This window comes from Ursus americanus, chromosome 3, assembly GCF_024610735.1.
Source record: "Ursus americanus isolate L20-20 chromosome 3, mUrsAme1.1.p, whole genome shotgun sequence".
Classification (NCBI taxonomy): domain Eukaryota; kingdom Metazoa; phylum Chordata; class Mammalia; order Carnivora; family Ursidae; genus Ursus; species Ursus americanus.
The window spans coordinates 86,696,553-86,714,567 of NC_142129.1; the positions used below are offsets into that span (position 1 = coordinate 86,696,553).

General features: G+C 34.7%; 2 protein-coding genes across 4 annotated transcripts in view; one reads left to right on the forward strand and one right to left on the reverse strand.

The window, feature by feature from the left end:
• The window catches only part of COG5 (component of oligomeric golgi complex 5), a 279,919-nt gene that overhangs the window by 192,054 nt on the left and 69,850 nt on the right, over positions 1-18,015 (reverse strand). The gene's annotated exons all lie outside the window — the stretch shown is intronic.
• Positions 11,708-17,363, forward strand: GPR22 (G protein-coupled receptor 22). 2 transcript variants are annotated; one of them, XM_045793464.2, is made up of 3 exons: positions 11,708-12,098; positions 13,057-13,995; positions 15,735-17,363. In XM_045793464.2, exon 3 carries the CDS (start codon positions 15,760-15,762, stop codon positions 17,059-17,061), a length of 1,302 nt encoding a protein of 433 aa, XP_045649420.1. In that variant the 5' UTR covers positions 11,708-12,098; positions 13,057-13,995; positions 15,735-15,759; the 3' UTR covers positions 17,062-17,363. The 2 variants fall into 2 exon arrangements, with proteins under 2 accessions (XP_045649420.1, XP_087717311.1); XM_087861185.1 differs by having other exon boundaries at positions 13,057-13,320.

Consider the following 18,015-nt stretch of genomic DNA (forward strand, 5'->3'; position numbering starts at 1 on the left):
AGCCTGCAAACTGATCAATTCTCAGAGTTCACAGCAAGAGCACTGCAAGATGTTCCAGCTTGAAGGCCAAAATGAAAAGATACCATTGAACACAGGGGCATTCAGTATATATCTATGAAGGATGATGTCTTAATGGTAGGGCTAAACTAGTCTAACAGTAAAGTTTCCTCTGAAGCTGCCCCCATATAGCTTAAAAACAAATCTTAAAAAAGATCAAGTTGATCCACTAGTAACTTGACTACCTGACAGAACAAAGTGCAACATTCTTTACAGGAAGACAACAAAATCCATTTACAGTGTTCAAATACAATGGCCAGTATCCAATCAAAAATTATTAGAGCGGCACCAGGCTGGCTCAGTGGGAGGAGTGTGCAACTCTCCATCTTGGCCAAGCCCCACATTGGATGTACAGATTACTTTTTTACAATCTTAAAAAAAAAAAAAATAGAGCTATCAAGATGCAAAAAGATGACAGGATTAAGAGACAAAGACCTCAAAATATCTATTGTAACTATGAACACAAAGTTAAAACATAAACACAATGAAAAAAGAAATGAAAACCATAAAAATTGATCACATAAAATCTCTAGAGCTGAAAAACGCAGTATTTGAACCGAAAAATTTACTGGCAGGGCTCAAGGTAGATCAGCCACTACAAAAGAAAAGATCAAAGAACCTAAAATGAGAGCAAACCAAAACTACCCAAACTGAAACTACAAAAAATTAAATGAACACAGCATCAGTGGTATGTGTGACAATACCAGGAGTCTAAAATATATGTTATTAGAGTCCCAAAGGAGAGGAAAGATGTGAGAAAGAAAAAGTATTTGAAGAACGAATTTTTTTCAAATTTGTTAAGAAAGCCAAAAACCAAGAACAAACAGCAGCAGCAGCAGCATCCCAGACCCAAGAATCTATGTGTGCCCCACGCAAAGGAGGAAGGGAAACACAAAGAACACACACCAAAGCACATCACAGTGAAATTATGGATAGAATGAAATAAAAAGAAAATCTGGAAAAGGGACAGAGGAAGACGACATATTACATAACAAAGAACAAAGATAAGAAAGGCCAGACTTCTCATCACAAACTACACATGCCAGAAAACAACAAAATAACTTCTAAATGATCAAGGAAAAAAAATGGTTCTCTACACCAAGTGAAAGTCAAAAACAACAAAAGAACACATTCTTACCAACAGCAGAAAGAATTTGTTGCCAGAAAGCCTGCACTACCCAAAAAAAAAAAAAAAGTGTCAGAAAGTGACAGTTGATCCCTGAACAACACAGGTTTGAACTGTGTGGATCCACTTATACAGATTGTTTCTGTAAATACAGTACCGTAAATGTATTTTCTCTAGCTTACTTGAAGAATACAGTATACAACACGTAAAGCATACAAAATATGTGTTAATTGACTATGCGTGTTATCATTAAGGCTTCCAGTCAACAATAGGCTATTAGTAGTTAAGTTTTGGGGGAGTTAAAAGTTATACATAGATTTTCAATTGCATGGGGGTCAGCATCCAACGCTCGTGTTGTTCACAGGTCAAGTATATATGCATAAATATAAAAATTTTCTTAAAAATTTAAAAGATGATTGGCTGTTTAAAACAAAAAGTAACAATTATGAGGTTTCTAAAGCAGAAGTAAATTTCTTTTATAAAAACAGCACAAAGATGAAAGAGGGACAAAGGAAGTGATATGGTAATAAGGATCTAACATATATGGTGTGATCTATAATTTATAAATGAACTGTGATAAGTTAAACATGTGTATCATAAAACCTAAAACCACCACTAAAATAAGAAAACTAAAAAAATATAGGTAATAAGTCAGAAGACTACTCAGTACTCCATTTTATTTATTCTATTTATTATTAAAAATTAATTACTAAAAATCCAAACAAAATGGAATAGTTAAAATTATCCCATCCAAAAGAAGTCAGAAATGGAAGAAAAAAATGAGCAAATAATAGTGAGCTAACAAAACAAATGTCAAGTGGAGGGCTTAAATCTAATGATATAGAAAATTATATTGAATGTAAATGCTCTATATGCCAATTAAAAGATAGAAATCAGAACAGAAAAAAAGCCAAAGCAAATTATTACAATCTGCAAAAAAACATACCTTTAAAACAAATATACAGAAGAGTTAAAAAGAAAGACTAAGAAAATACGTATGATGTAAACCACAAAACAAACCTGTAGTAGCTACATTGAAATCAGACAAAGCAGACGTCAGAACAAGAATATTGGGGTTAAAGACATACATTTCATAATACCCTTAAATGTGCATATATCCAGTAAAAATTTATGATGTAAAAACTGGAAAAAGTCAAAGGAGAAATAGACCAACCCAGAATTAAAGTTGGAAACTTTACAGCTCCTCTTTCAATAAAAAGTTACTTTCAGTAAAAAGCTAGTAAAACAAACAAAAATAAAATCAGGAAGGCTAGAGAAGACAGGACCAAAGTTATCAATCAACTTGAGCTATTTAACATTTAAGAAGGGATAAAGAAAGGGGGGGGTAATCAGAAGGGGGAATGAAGCATGAGAGACTATGGACTATGAGAAACAAACTGAGGGCCTCAGAGGGGCGGGGGTTGGGGGAATGGGATAGGCTGGTGATGGGTAGTAAGGAGGGCACGTATTGCATGGAGCACTGGGTATTATACGCAACTAATGAATCATCGAACTTTACATCAAAAACCAGGGATGCACTGCATGGTGACTAACATAATAAAAAAAATTAAAAAAAAAAAAGACGTTGGCATAACATCAAACAATCAGCAAACAAAGATACATTATAATGTTAAGATAAAATTAAATGCTGAAGATACGCAAAAACAAACAAACAAAAAAAACCACTATGCCCAACAATGGGAGAAAACACATTCTTTTCAAACACGGAAAATTCACCAAGACAGACTGTATTTGGGGCCACTAAACAAACCTAAATACAGTTTTCAAAACTGTAATTTTACCAATTCTGTTCTCTTAATGGAATTAAATGTGAAATAAGTAACAAAAAATTAGAAAAATTACCAAATATTTGGAAATGGAAATTTTTTTAAAATAACCTAGATGTCAGCAAATATATACAAGGGAAATTAAAGACATACTAAAATGAGTGAGATACACAAATTTGTGAAACATAGGTAAAACTGTATTGAGCACATATTAGATAAAAAGAGATTAAGTCTATTAGAGATACTTTCACCAAAGTAGTAGATAGAAGGAAATACTAAAGGTAAGAGCAGAAATCAATAAAATAAGAGATAAGAAGAACATTGTTCACTAAGAACAGTGAGACCAAATGCTGGTTATTTGAAAAGATAAGTAAAATTAATATACCTCTAGGCAAACTGAAAAAAAGAAGATACAAATATCCAGTATCAGTAATGAAAGGGAGATACAGTACCAATCCTACAGATAATAAAATATAATGAGAAACTGTTAAACACAAATGGATGCTAATAAATTTGCCAAATTAAATGATATAAATGAATTATTCAAAGTATACTTATCAAAACAGACATAAGAAAACAGAAAATCTGAATCCATCAACTATTAAATTATTTGAATTTATAATTAAAAGGTTTAAATAACATAAAACCTCCTGGGCTCAAGTATCTGCTCCTTTGAATTTACCAAACATTTAATGAAGGACTGGTCTCGATCTTACACAATTTTTTTTAAAAAGAGAAAACATTTTACAATTCACTTTACATAGCAACGCTGTCCTGATTCTAAAACCAGACAAAAACATTACAATGAAAGAAAATGGCAGATCATGAATATTCATATAGACAAAAGACTTTACCAAAATATTTGCAAATAAAATCATGCAATATCTTATTGGGTATCCTATCATGACCAAGTGGGTCATGACATTAATCTATTATCATGGTAAATAACTGCCAGGAGAGCTGAGGTTATAGGGCAACCAACCAACTCAAATTCTAAGGAAAAACAGGTGCCTTGAAGAACATACAGGACATGAGCACCCTTAGGAAAACAATACTGGATACCACTAAGAGTAATTCAGCTAAAACTGTTAATGAATTGCTAGAGGCTGAACGTGTGCTAGCAAGAGATACAGAACCTATGGAGGCCACAGACAAAAAAGGGAAGGCTTATGTATCCAAAAGTTCTTCAAAAACCTCACCGGTACGCGCACGCGCACACACACAAGAAAAGATTAGGTGCAGAGTAAAAGGCCCGGGAAAGTGCCCCTCCTGGAGTGGGACTGGTGAGAGTAGCAGCCTTGAGAGCAAGGCATAAAGTCCATCCTGGATCCTTTCCACCATCTCTAACACAAAGGGGAAAAAAACGCCTGAAACCAATTAAGGAAGTACAACAAATCCTATCACTCTCTGGACACTGCTGAAAACCCATTAAAGCTAGGGGAAGGAAACAGCAAAAAAACCAAACCAAACCAAACCAAACCAAACCAAACCTATACCTCTGGCAGAGGAAAAAGAATTAGTCCTACAAGTGGAAGTAGGGAAGGGATGTTGAGAAATCCCCTTTCCCAAAACCCAGGACACAGTGGTTGCCCAGTCTATTATGACGGATATGTTGCTATATCCAAAACAATAATGGATCTGGGTAGAAATGGCAGCAATCTGGGAAGTACAGCCTTGAATAAGCCAAACTGATTGAGAGCCACAATTTGTTTCCATAGTTTACAGCCCCAAAGAGATGTTTTTGATCTGCTGATCTTCCAAATGGCACACCTGACGACTGGGCTACTGGCAACGGCCCAAGAAGCCCAAGAGTCCATAAGAACACCTACAATGTTCATCTAGGGGTGTACTGGTCAGAGCTATGAGAACAGAGTCAAGCGATGACATCCACTCTCAGTTTTCTGTAGCTGGCACTGGTTGAAATCTGCAGCAGCAAAATGGATACCATCAGCTTGTATCTGGGCTGAACCATAAGTGAACCAGGCCAAGGTGTTTACAGGAACTTCTGGCCCACTAAGCCAGGGTCTTTGCTTCAAGAAGTGAGAGATGCTATTTCAGGAGTAAGAGATACGGTTTCTCCCAAAAGGGGTCACTTCTGCCCCTTCATGCAACACCAAGATGACACTAAGGCCAGGCTGGCTCCATAGCTGAACAAACCAATTTCATTTGATCAATACAATTTCTTGGGTCCTTTTCTTGTTAACAGTCAAAATGGCAGTATCATGCCAGAGAGTTGCAAGGAGTCTATGAGTCAGGTGTATAGTTTTAACAAGACCTAGCAGTAGGCCTTTTCAAAAGAGGTGCACTTGGTAGCTGGGTCAGGCAGGTGGCACTGCTGTACTAAGAAATGGCCTGAGTACCTTAACAGCCCTGTGTCTTTAACTAAAGCTGTGATTTTCTTTTCTATCCTCTAGGGATAATCCATTGTTTGTGCTGGATCACTCAGGGAGGGGACATGCAGCATCCCACGAACGGGGAGAATCTCCTGTGAACTCATAAGCATTCACAGTGTAAGTATGTACAAGTAAAAATGGCAATACCAAATATACATTTGGCAGAGGAAGCCAGAACAACAGTATACTGAACAGGCCCCGAGACTCCACCCACACTCTAGCTTTTCTTAAATTTGACTGCTTTCCCCCCTGCAGGAACATAGACTAAGGAATTTAACACATACACAAAAGGCACTATAGCCATAGCTGCCAGGAGAAGACATTATTTTCTGACCAGGAGCATGAGGAGTACATGGTAGTGGGGGAGGCTAGCCTGCAGAGGAGGACTGAAGTGGTAGGAGGCTTTTCTTCTGCATGGCTCCTCACCCCAGGGTGCATGCCACTTCCTCCTGCATGCCTTCCAGCTCTTGCAATAGCCTGGGCGTCCTTAATTTGCCCTGTGCACACTGCTACAGCTCCACTGTGCAGCCCTCAGAGCCTTCAGTTTCCTTTGCCACCTCGCGTACTTTCCCCCGAAAGGACCAGGTAGGATGGTGCTTGGGCACCCTATCCAACAGAGCTGTAAAAGTTTGAATTTTCCCCCAGCCTCGAAGTTCCCTACCATACCAGGCTTCACCTTAAGCAGCTGAGATTAAAGGAAAGAGCTGAATCAGAGGGCACAAAGAGTAGCTCTGCACCAATAAACAAGACTTACATATATGTTCAAACTGCCTACTTGAATTCTACAAATGAAGTAATAATGTATTCAGTCTACCCATCCTCATTGCTACACCTTTTATTTTAGTTTCTGGGGACTCCTTGATGCAGCAGCTACAGCCATACTGCCCTTTGCCTAGGGCCCAGAGGCTGACTGCCTTACTGACGTGATAACAACACTCTTTCCTTCTCTAGCCTAGAGAGTAAGCATCAACCAAAGCATCATTCAGGCAGCTCTGTTCTACCTCTCACTGCTTAGCCTCTAAATATTCATTGACAGGTAAGTCAGCAGGGGATCTACCAGCTTCCCACTTCAACAAGAGCATTTGCTACTGGATCTCATATCCCCTAAACTGGCCCACAAGGGCACTTGTCTTTTTTCTTGCAGGAAGCCATGTTTCTGTCAACATCACGACCTTATTCCAAAACTGTCAAAAATCACGAAGGGTCTAGGATTTCACTCTACTTGCAAGCTATGAAGCTAATCTGTTCTTGTCATGGACGCTGGTAGAAGACATAAGATGCCTGGATCACTGGGAAAGGACCTTATTACCCATGACACAGCAAGCAGTAAGAGGATCACGACAGCGACAGTTCACTTTCCCATCTAAGTTCCCTTGGCAGAGGGGCCTAGGTGAATACTCTGTATACAGTGGATCTGCACTACAGCCAAACAACATTGAGCTTAGAAAATTTACCATTTTTATAACAAACAGAAGCAAATCTGCTCTTTGGGGAGTCACTACTGCATACCTCAAAAGTTGCTAGCTTCAAACACAACCCTGAGAACTGGACCAGATAAAGAACAGTCAGGTCTTTGCAATCTTGGTATACCCAGCAATACCCAGCATACCCCAGGACATTAAGGAATGCTCAGGGCTCCTGACAGAGTGCTTCTCCCAATATACTTCTATCAATTCTAATACCAGAAGTCCTAAGCAGAACAATAACGCAAGAAAGAAAAGTCACACATGGTTCAAGAATTAGTCGACGGTCTCTATTTACAGAAGATATTAATTACCTGTACAGAAAATACCATGGATTTCATTTTTAAAAGCCCCAAAATTAACATACGATTTCAGTAAAGTTGCAGGATACAACACCTATAAAAACAACAACAACACCCTATTTCTATATACCAAAAGTTAAAAATTGGAATTTTGTTTCAAAAAATTAGGTGCTACTTCAATAGCACTACGGAAGTGAAATAATAAGATGCAAATCTAACAAAATATGTGCAGGATCTATAAACTAAATACTATAAAACACTGATAAAATAAATCAAAGATCTAAAAACAACAGACACCATGTCCATAAACTGAAAGGCTCAATATTGTTTAAGCAGTTGATTCTCCCCCAAACTGATCCTTAAGTCGTCTGTATTATCAATCAAAATTACAGAACTTTTTGTAGATAGCATATCTCTAAATGGGATATAGAAGTAGCAGTAACTAAAGATATATTGCTATGGTTTAATAACACAAAGTCACCAGTGAGCAGAGCCTTTAATTATTAGTAGTAAACTATGAAAATGCATCCATTTTCCCAAACAGGTGCCCAAAGTAGTACCATGGAAATTACTGAATCTAGCATGGAACTCTACCATTCTCTGGCTTTACACATAAAAAAGCATTATGCGTCCAGTCATTTTCAGTAACAGGCCACCAGTTCATGCATGACCATTCTACATCTCCCACCAGATCACAGGACTCATTAACAGCACAGACAAGAGGATTTGCCATAGCTTTGTTAAATATATTATCGAGTCCATCGACTGACTTGGTTTCAGGACACAGAAATGAATGTGATTCTGCATAATAAAATACAAAGAAGAATTATACAAAGAAAATGAAGCAACAGAAAAGCAAGAAGAGAAGCCAGTGAGGAAAAAAAGCCCAGACATGACTGTGTAATTCTTCGATATACATATAAGAGAAAACATCAACAAAAAGCATCCATAATATTTAAGAATGTAAAGAGGAATATAAGTCAATGAAAACAGAAACCCCAAAAATTGAGAGCAGGGGTATTAAGAACTTAGACAAGGCCCCCAAAACAACATGCCAACATTAGGACCACAAATAGAAATTAAAAAGTAGTAAGAGTCACAGGGCCCAAAATCTAGGTTTGGATGAGAAAATGTAAAGGAAAGCCATGTATTTATTTTTATAATATATGTGACGCTGGCAACTGACTTAAAAATACATAGTGTAAAAATTAAAAATGAAAAATTTTAAATGTCCAACTTAGGTGAAGTAGGGAGGTTGGGGAGTTTTGGAGAAAGTTGGGGGAAAGTGTGGAGTTTTTCTGTTAAAAGTATACAACTCTTATGCATGTACTTTATCTAATTATAATCAGTTTTCAATTATTCTCATACCAATAATGAATCACCAACATTGTTGACTCTCTACTACCTTGGCTACTCCCCACTTGATGAAGGTTTAAGCAGATGGTCCATTTCTATTTTTCTGGTAAAACATTTGTTGTGAAAGAAATTTAAAGTTGAGAAGCCAAATCAAATTTCTGAATTGCCTTTAAATTGACATTAATCCTTTCTTCATTGGGCTTTAGTATCAGAGAAAGCTGAGAGTTAGCTATGTTAAGTATTCATTGAAAAAGTACCCTTGAAGCAATACAATTTAAAAAGTGGATTTTTCAGCAATTAGAAACTACCTTTGCACACATATTTTGCAAACAGTTTCAAAGCACTTTTCAGTTGTGGCTAATTACAATGTTTCACAAAGTTGAATTTTTTTTACTTACAATCTCAGAATTATCAAAAAAGTAGCACCAGAATCAGACACAAGCTAGATAAGAATGACCTGATATGAACAGTGAAATGTAAATGTGAACAACAAATTACTCTCTCACATTCATGCCTGTTCAAACTTAAGGGAACAAATGTGTACAATTAAAAATCAAAGACTCCCATATCGAAAATGTTAGGAATTCAAATTCCTATGCAATCAAAATACTTGTAACAAAAAAACCCAGAACTCGGTGAAAGGATTTTAATGGAGATATTTAGGGGCTTAGATTCATATCTATTGTTTAGTTATCATATGAAAGGTAACACCATTTTTCTAGGTTATTAATTAGCTAATTAATAATTAATCTATAAAAATTTTATAACATAAAATCTGGTCTTAAGTCACCAGTTGTTCAAAATTAGTATCCTTTATAAATACAAAATATATTAAATGCACAACTGTAAGAGTTTGTTACTATGGAAATAAGAATGTTTGTAAATTCTGACATTTAATTTGACACTAATTTTTTCGTGAAAATAATATAATTTAATTCTGAATCCAGTGGTTTAGATATTTTCATCTTTGTTAAAAACAAAACAAGGAAGTTAGGATTATCCTGTAGCAAATCACTAAACCAACCTGTGGTTTTTAAAAGGAAAATATAATAAACGTTGTGTGCAATAAAATTAATTGTTGTTTGTGATATCTTGTGTATCCTTAATCACAAGTCACTTACTTGCACAGGGAATAAAGAGCAATGTCCAAATCTGAGCTTTTTTGCTGCCGTTATTTCTTACAGACATAGAATTTGTTTTTCAAAATAGTCTGAGTATAACTTGGAAACACTGTATTACAGAGAGCTAAAGAAAACACAGAAATAAACTTCAACAAAAAGAATCAAAGCTATATTGTGTCCCAAAGAACGCTTGACTTGCCAAAAGTCATATGACTAATAAGCCGTGACTGAACCCAGATCATCCAATTTTAAGTCCCAAGTATCTTCAGAATTTTCCAGAGAGGGGGCCAACTATGGGGATGGGGGGAGGGAGGTGGAGGTTACAGAGTTCCAACACTGGCTCTGCTACTAACTCACCTAGACTTTTTCAAGTCATTAAACTTCTTTGTGCCTTGGTTGCCTCTATTCCATAGGGATATTCTGAGGATAAACATAAGCACACTTGAACTCTTTGGCAGAAAAGCTCTCTGTGTATTTCACTACGTTAATGATTGCTTGCCCCCACCACAAGTTTCAATTGATGCTAATATCTTTTCTCCAATTTTAGTTCGAAGCTCTGGTTTTAGTCCGAAGCTTAAAATAACTGTGTGTGTGTGTGTGTGTGTGTGTGTGTGCTTGCACACTATCTTTCAACATGGTTGGCATTCTAACAACATCTTTTTCCACAACCTTCAAGATGCTTGAAAAGTAGCACAACAACATTTTAATTTTTAGCATTACCAAAACTGTGCATAAAATTTTAGGAAGTCACAACAAAATTTTCCACCACATTACTCTCAACTTCTATACAAATGCAATTGAAAACTCATATACTACTCAGCCAGCCCCCTGTGAAGCTTAAACACTACAAGATTATAAAAATGTATACTGTTTTAAAATTATAAAAGAGCAATTCCAGTTAAAAATTAAAAATTAAGCATACATTTTTAAAAATGAATATTCCTGAAACAATGGAAATAAGTGACAATCAATATTCTAATAATTCAGTCATTTGCAAGGTCTTCTATTTTGTCAACAAATACAGAATCCAGCCACTTTATATATTCAAATCTAAAAAAGCATTTTCCTCAATACTGAGAGTAGGTAAACAAAGTTAACAGAAATTTAATTTTGAAGTAATATTTTAAGTTAATTACTTCTACTTGTTTTTATTCTTTTGACAACCTATCATCTTAAAATAATTCAGCCTTATAACTTATGAAGACACATAAATACTAACTTCCTTTTTCCTTTACCAGTATGTTCACCCGATAACATTAGCATACAGTTACACATAATATTTAAGGCACAGCAATCCATTAAAAGTACCCAGATTAAAAATAGAAATAGCCAATTGAAATAAAATACTATGACAAATGATCAGTATATATCTACTAAATAAAAGGGTTACCAAAGGTGAAAACGGAGAAATAATCTGAAAGGAAAGCACATGATTAAATCTTTATACATTGAGACTATGCTAATAGTAATAGAATTTTAAAAAAACATTTTAGAGTAGAACCACCTTGGAACATCTCATTAATATTCTGAATGAATGAATGAATGAATGAATGAAATGAATGAACACCTGAATGAATACTGCAGTCATAACAAGGTTTAACACCTTGAGATGCTCACAACAATTTGAAATACACAGAGAAGATGACTTGAATACAAACAAACTAGTTGAAATTCAATGTGGTTCACAGTAAAGATGCAGTGGCTTTCTATTTGTAGAACAAAGAATCTCACCCAAAAACATATATACGACTAAAACATTCTCGAGTGCAATGATCTAGGCTTCAAAAAGAATATACACTTTTTACCGTGTAATTCTTTCTTGCCCCCCTTCACCCCCCTGCATTTTTAAATGTTTGGCATAAGTGAACAACAAACCAGAATAGAATACACATTTTTAAAAGACTAATTTACTCATATTCTATTTAAGAGCAGCATACAACCACTTATAAATATAGCCTTTTAAAAAAGCATCCTTATATAAAACAGTGGGGGGGGGGATCCCTGCTATACATATGAAGCACGGTTTAAGCCCAATACAACTGACCAATCAAAATTAGTGAATGCACTGCATCTCTCTGCAGTGGAGAGAAGCGACAAGGTAGGCTGTCATTCTGCAAAAGCTGCCCAGAACAGGCTTTCCTCTGAAAGGCAGTGCCATTCCTTTTTAGAGAAACTGAATCTAAATGTTGTCTCTGGAGACAAGAAGCCTTCAGTATGTTCAATTACTTCATTACGTTTTTCAGATGCTTATTGACTGCACAGTAGGAAGAGTGAGAGACTGCAGCAGCCTCTAAGCAGCACCACACGTTCCATACATTAGCAGTACTGCTGAGACAATGGCACAGTACAGACACATATTTTCAGTAAGGTCTTTTCTGAAGAGATGTTTATGACCCTCTTCCCCCAGTCCTCTGCTAACAAGTGAACAAAATGAATCAATCAAAACTGGAAACGCTTCAACTACAGCAGGAATGTATCAAATCTTTAGCGGAGGTAAGATGTGTTCCCTTATTACAGTATAAGCTGCTTTTGAACTGGCATAGTGGGGTAAAATTACTTTGAAAAATTTCAACCTAAATTTTAACAGTTTATTTGCTTAATTCTATTTATTGCTAAACATGTATTTTTTAGCTAGATTTCTTTTAAGACATAACATTGTCAATGTAATTTTTTTAGGATGCGATGTTAAATACCAAAAATTTTCTTTGTTGATTCACTACGAAGACATCAGCTTTTAAGTCACTTCGGACCTACTAAATATTCTTAATGTCATCAGTATAGTTTTTCTCAAGTGCTCAAAAAATGCTTATATTTCTTAAAAGGAGCAGGTTTACTATTTAGCTATTATTTATTACTCAGTTTTAGGTTAAGTTCATTATTGGGCATGTTCATTGAAAATTATTTAATTTGTAGTTACATTTTTGCATTACCTTCTACATTTCAACCACATGAACAACTCATCAGTGGAAATTTATAGCATCTTATCGTGGAATCTGTTTTAACCAGTTAATAATACAAACCATGTGCTAATAATTAAGCAAGCTACAGGATTTTCCAGTAGAAAATAATGTTAAATTTATTGTAAAGACAAGAGAAAACGACAGTATGTTTAGTGTATGCTAATTGCTCATAATCTCTGAAAACATAGGTTAGCTTTTAAACTGAGAGCAGAAATTAGTTTTAAAACTGTAGGTTTTCCTTCATGGTTATATTTATAATGTTACCTCTGTTATTAAATAACATAATATGTGCAATCTCTGTTAGGAAAAGAAAATATTTAAAGACTCCCTTAAACGTATGCATAAATTGTGGCTCTACTAACACAGTTTGCCTACTTTGATAACGAGTTACTGTGTATGGTGTTAAAACCAACAAAACTAAAGTAACTTTGTGTTAATTGGAAATTATTAGGAACCCTATTTCTTAACCATTTTTTTTTCTTTTTCACAAGGGCCCACGGCAGCTAATTCAGTATTTACAACTGACAATATGAAGAATGCATCTGATCAAGCGTCTCCCTAGCTGCCTGAACCATAAACTGCAGGATATTCTTCTAACACATGAATTTAAGACATTAAGGAGTTAAAACCAGAAAATACAGGTCCACATTACTGCTGGGATATAACTCATGGACAGTAATCATCCTAAGAAGATGCTATATAAAGTAGACACAAAAAGAAAAACAATTTAACTGCAAAAGCCTGAAAACAAAATGGTGAGCATTTTTAAAGGGGAGTTTATACTTTAATATACCAGGATTGTGGAACTGTTTCTTGAAGAAACAATGAGGCACGGAATGCCAAAACGAGAATGCCATACATTAGCAGCAAGCTAAATAAAGCTTTACCAAGTATTTCTGCACTAAATATTCAGACATTCGTAGCAGTTGATATTACTAAAGGATTTTTTCATCTAAGTTTTATGACTATGTATCCTCTTCTAAAGAAAACAAATCAAATTAAATAGCAGATGGTTTTTATCAAAAGAACATGGACTGGATTTATAATATAAAGCAAGTTATGTGATCAAGAAATCATTTCAAACTAATGAGGACTGCTATAGAAACAGATTTATATTTGTAACAAAAGGATGTCCAAATACATTTTAGAAGCTAGAAACCGTATGTTTCCTTTTTTGTTTTCACATGTTCTGGAAAATAAAGAGACACTACCATATATTCCCTCAAAGGGAAATATAATTCTTATCATTTGAGGAAGTTTCTCTTGGTCTTGACTTTTTAAGGCAAAACAAACACAAATATTTTGTACTGGTCTTTAGAAATCCATCAGCCAACTAAATCTCACAATTCATGCAGTTTGAAGTATTGGAGAGAAAATGAAAGAATTTCTACAAGACATGAAATAAAACACAGCTACTTCACTGTTGTCAGGTAAAAATTCATGTCAAAATCTGTCAATGACATCATGTATCAATTTGTGAAAAACTGCTATAGTGAGCCAAAAGGCCCATAAGGCAACAGCAAACAGGTAGGTCAGAAGATGCATGCACCCCACGACACTGTTTAACATTTACAAAAGAAAACAATCTTGCTCTAGAGGAGATGCATTTTACTTAGTTACCCTCTAACTTGACATTTCTGCTTTATCTAATTACAAATCTAACTGATGTGACAAAGACCCGATGCTTAATCTGTCAGTTCCGAAAATTTGGCACACTTAAAATTTTCCATTTTTATAGGATTTCACTGTTAGCTAAGACTTTCACTTGAGAATATGCCTCTAGTAATACTTTATACCAAGCTCAAAAGGAATTAATAACGTTACCATCTGTGTTTCTGAAATATAGCTCCTAAAATAATATGCATAAATAAAATTGTATTCTAAAAGCTGTCAAAGGTTACATCAAGGGAAAGGTTAACATGAATTTTGGAAATTATTATAACCTTTATAATTTATGTTTGATTACGATTTTGCAGTCAAAATGCTGTGAAATGTGAAATATAGTTGGTTGTATGATTTTATATTTTAACTGAATATACTCATTACTGACCTATTAGCCCAGAAAATCAGACATTATTTTTATAAATTATTCTAACCCTCTATACATTAAAATATAGATTTATATGAATTGGCAAAGGGCTTGTTTTTTTAATTTTCCTCAAAATTATACACTGGGTGAATTATACAAAAGGTTTCACATGCAATGTGTAACTTTAAAAGATTCCTCAGAAAATGGGCTTCAGATATTCCTTTTCCAAAATATATTTTACTTTAAAAATCCTGTTTAAACAAATAAAATCAACTTATATAGTCTTTTAAACTTCTCCAAAAATGGTTATTTCTTAACATGATATTAAACTTCAATTTCCTTCTTCCACAATAAATGAGAGGGTGTGGTCACAAAATAAATCATTCATTGGAGTAATTAGTACTCTTTTACCAAGTTTTGTGGTGTTATACTTTAACATAATGTCCTTTTTCATCCAATTTGTATAACATAAGTTGGTCCATTATAAAGTTCGGTGAGCATTTTCACTACAAAATATGTAATATTTATCATTTGCCTACTTTCTATGGGAAATAGCTCCAAATATCCCGCACACTGTAGCCTCCTGAATAAGAATTTCAACCAAGAACACGGACAAAATGGTTTTGAACAACTAGTGCTCTGTGTCATTTATCATTTTAAATGAACACTTGTCCTGTTCATTTGAAATCTCACGAGAATAATTACACCCACACTAATTATGCTGGGACATATTAAAATAGCATTTATTACCCACCTACTCACAACACTTTAAAATGAAATCTTAAAACACCAGGCTAAAATTAGTTTTGCACGCTGGGTAGTTTTATTGTACAAAAATATATTGTATCTCAATAAGCCTGAAAAACCCAAATGAGGAAAATCTTTTTGGGATTTTAAGTAATTTTGAACTATATAGGAGTATTTCCCATACAGTAACCTTCAAAGGGAGAATCCAATTTCCTGTTACATCAAAACAATGCAATCTTGATGTCTCCTAATTCTACCTTTGCCATTAATAGTTTAAAAACTTAAAAATTAAGCCAAGTACACAATAAAAATTTTTTTTTAACAAGGAACACATGTTTTATGCGTCATTTAAATTGCCAAATATCAAAGAGTTTATTCTATTTCACTTTCTAGGGAAAACACCAACTGCTCCAAAAGAATGTGTTTTTCTCCCATTCTGGAAATCAACATGCAGTCTGAATCTAACATTACAGTGCGAGATGACATTGATGACATCAACACCAATATGTACCAACCACTATCATATCCATTAAGCTTTCAAGTGTCTCTCACCGGATTTCTTATGTTAGAAATTGTTTTGGGACTTGGCAGCAACCTCACCGTATTGGTACTTTACTGCATGAAATCCAACTTAATCAACTCTGTCAGTAACATTATTACAATGAATCTTCATGTCCTTGATGTAATAATTTGTGTGGGATGTATTCCTCTAACTATAGTTATCCTTCTGCTTTCACTGGAGAGTAACACGGCTCTCATCTGCTGTTTCCATGAGGCCTGTGTATCTTTTGCAAGTGTCTCAACAGCAATCAACGTTTTTGCTATCACTTTGGACAGATATGACATCTCTGTAAAACCTGCAAACCGAATTCTGACAATGGGCAGAGCTGTAATGCTAATGATATCCATTTGGATTTTTTCATTTTTCTCTTTCCTGATTCCTTTTATTGAGGTAAATTTTTTCAGTCTTCGAAGTGGAAATACGTGGGAAAACAAGACACTTTTGTGTGTCAGTACAAATGAATACTACACTGAACTGGGAATGTATTATCACCTGCTAGTACAGATCCCAATATTCTTTTTCACTGTCATAGTAATGTTAATCACATACACCAAAATCCTTCAGGCTCTTAATATTCGAATCGGCACAAGATTTTCAACAGGGCAGAAGAAGAAAGCAAGAAAGAAAAAGACAATTTCTCTAACCACGCAGCATGAGACTACAGACATGTCACAAAGCAGTGGTGGGAGAAATGTTGTCTTTGGTGTAAGAACTTCAGTCTCTGTAATAATTGCCCTTCGGCGAGCTGTGAAACGACACCGTGAACGAAGAGAAAGGCAAAAAAGAGTCTTCAGGATGTCTTTATTGATTATTTCTACATTTCTTCTCTGCTGGACACCAATTTCTGTTTTAAATACCACCATTTTATGTTTAGGCCCAAGTGACCTTTTAGTAAAATTAAGGTTGTGTTTTCTAGTCATGGCTTATGGAACAACTATATTTCACCCTTTATTATATGCATTTACTAGACAAAAATTTCAAAAGGTCTTGAAAAGTAAAATGAAAAAGCGAGTTGTTTCCATAGTGGAAGCTGATCCTCTGCCTAATAATGCTGTAATACACAATTCTTGGATAGATCCTAAAAGAAACAAAAAAATTACCTTTGAAGATAGTGAAATAAGAGAAAAATGTTTAGTACCTCAGGTTGTCACAGACTAGGGAAACATCTAAGTTTCATTTAGCCCACATTTAAATTGTAAAAAAATTAAATTACTGCCAAATGTAAGAAAAAACATTTTAAGTATTGGTTATGTTGTAAATTTTCAATGTAAATGTCAAGATTAGATTAGGTCATATATATTCAATTTCTTCATTACAATGTATTTGTTGCATGGCAGTTTGTTAAAGTAATATCGTGTATATTTTGTCAATATTATGTCCATCAGAAGATATCCATGTAAGTCATATTTTCTAAATAATAAATACATAGCCTTAAAACAGTGTATAACTTTAAAATGTAACTGGACACAGGCATCCTTCTCTTTTTTTGAGGTGTACTTGTTTCTAAGCCACAAACTATAGATATATTTATATAAATGACAAGTGGAATAGCACTTTAATATAAGAACAAAAATTATGGTCTCCAAACAATCAAAATAATTCAGGATTTTCTATGTCACCACATTATGTTTTCTGGTATAGTCTACTTGCTATAATATTTGATGCATCAGAAATAATGAACTATGTGTGAAACTTTTCCTTTTTTTTTTTTTTTGAATGCAGAAAACTGAAGGATTTATCAGGATTTTAAAATTTAAGAACCAAGAAAGAACCCTGTATATACACTAAGATAGGGAAACTTTGAAATTCAAGTTTATTATGAAAAAGAGATTGATTTTCTAAGATTAAAAGCATTAGCCCTATAAATATGCAAATAAACTGACAATAAAGGGAAGGAAGAAAACTAAAGCACCAGCCTCTTTCTTCCTTCCTCACTTTGCTGGAGTCTAAGCCAAATGCTCTGGATTAATATAGTATACTGGTAAAAACCAGTGCATTAAAATGAACTAACTTCCTAACTTTACTCAAGTCAGCCTTTTTGTATAACAGAAGTCGGCTATTAAAATCTGAATAAAAGAAAGAAAAAAAGACTTTCTATCATTGTAGAGAAGC

Coding starts and splice junctions, on each gene's coding strand:
- GPR22 (XM_045793464.2), top strand. CDS start 15,760: ATGTGTTTTTCTCCCATTCTGGAAATCAACATGCAGTCTGAATCTAAC.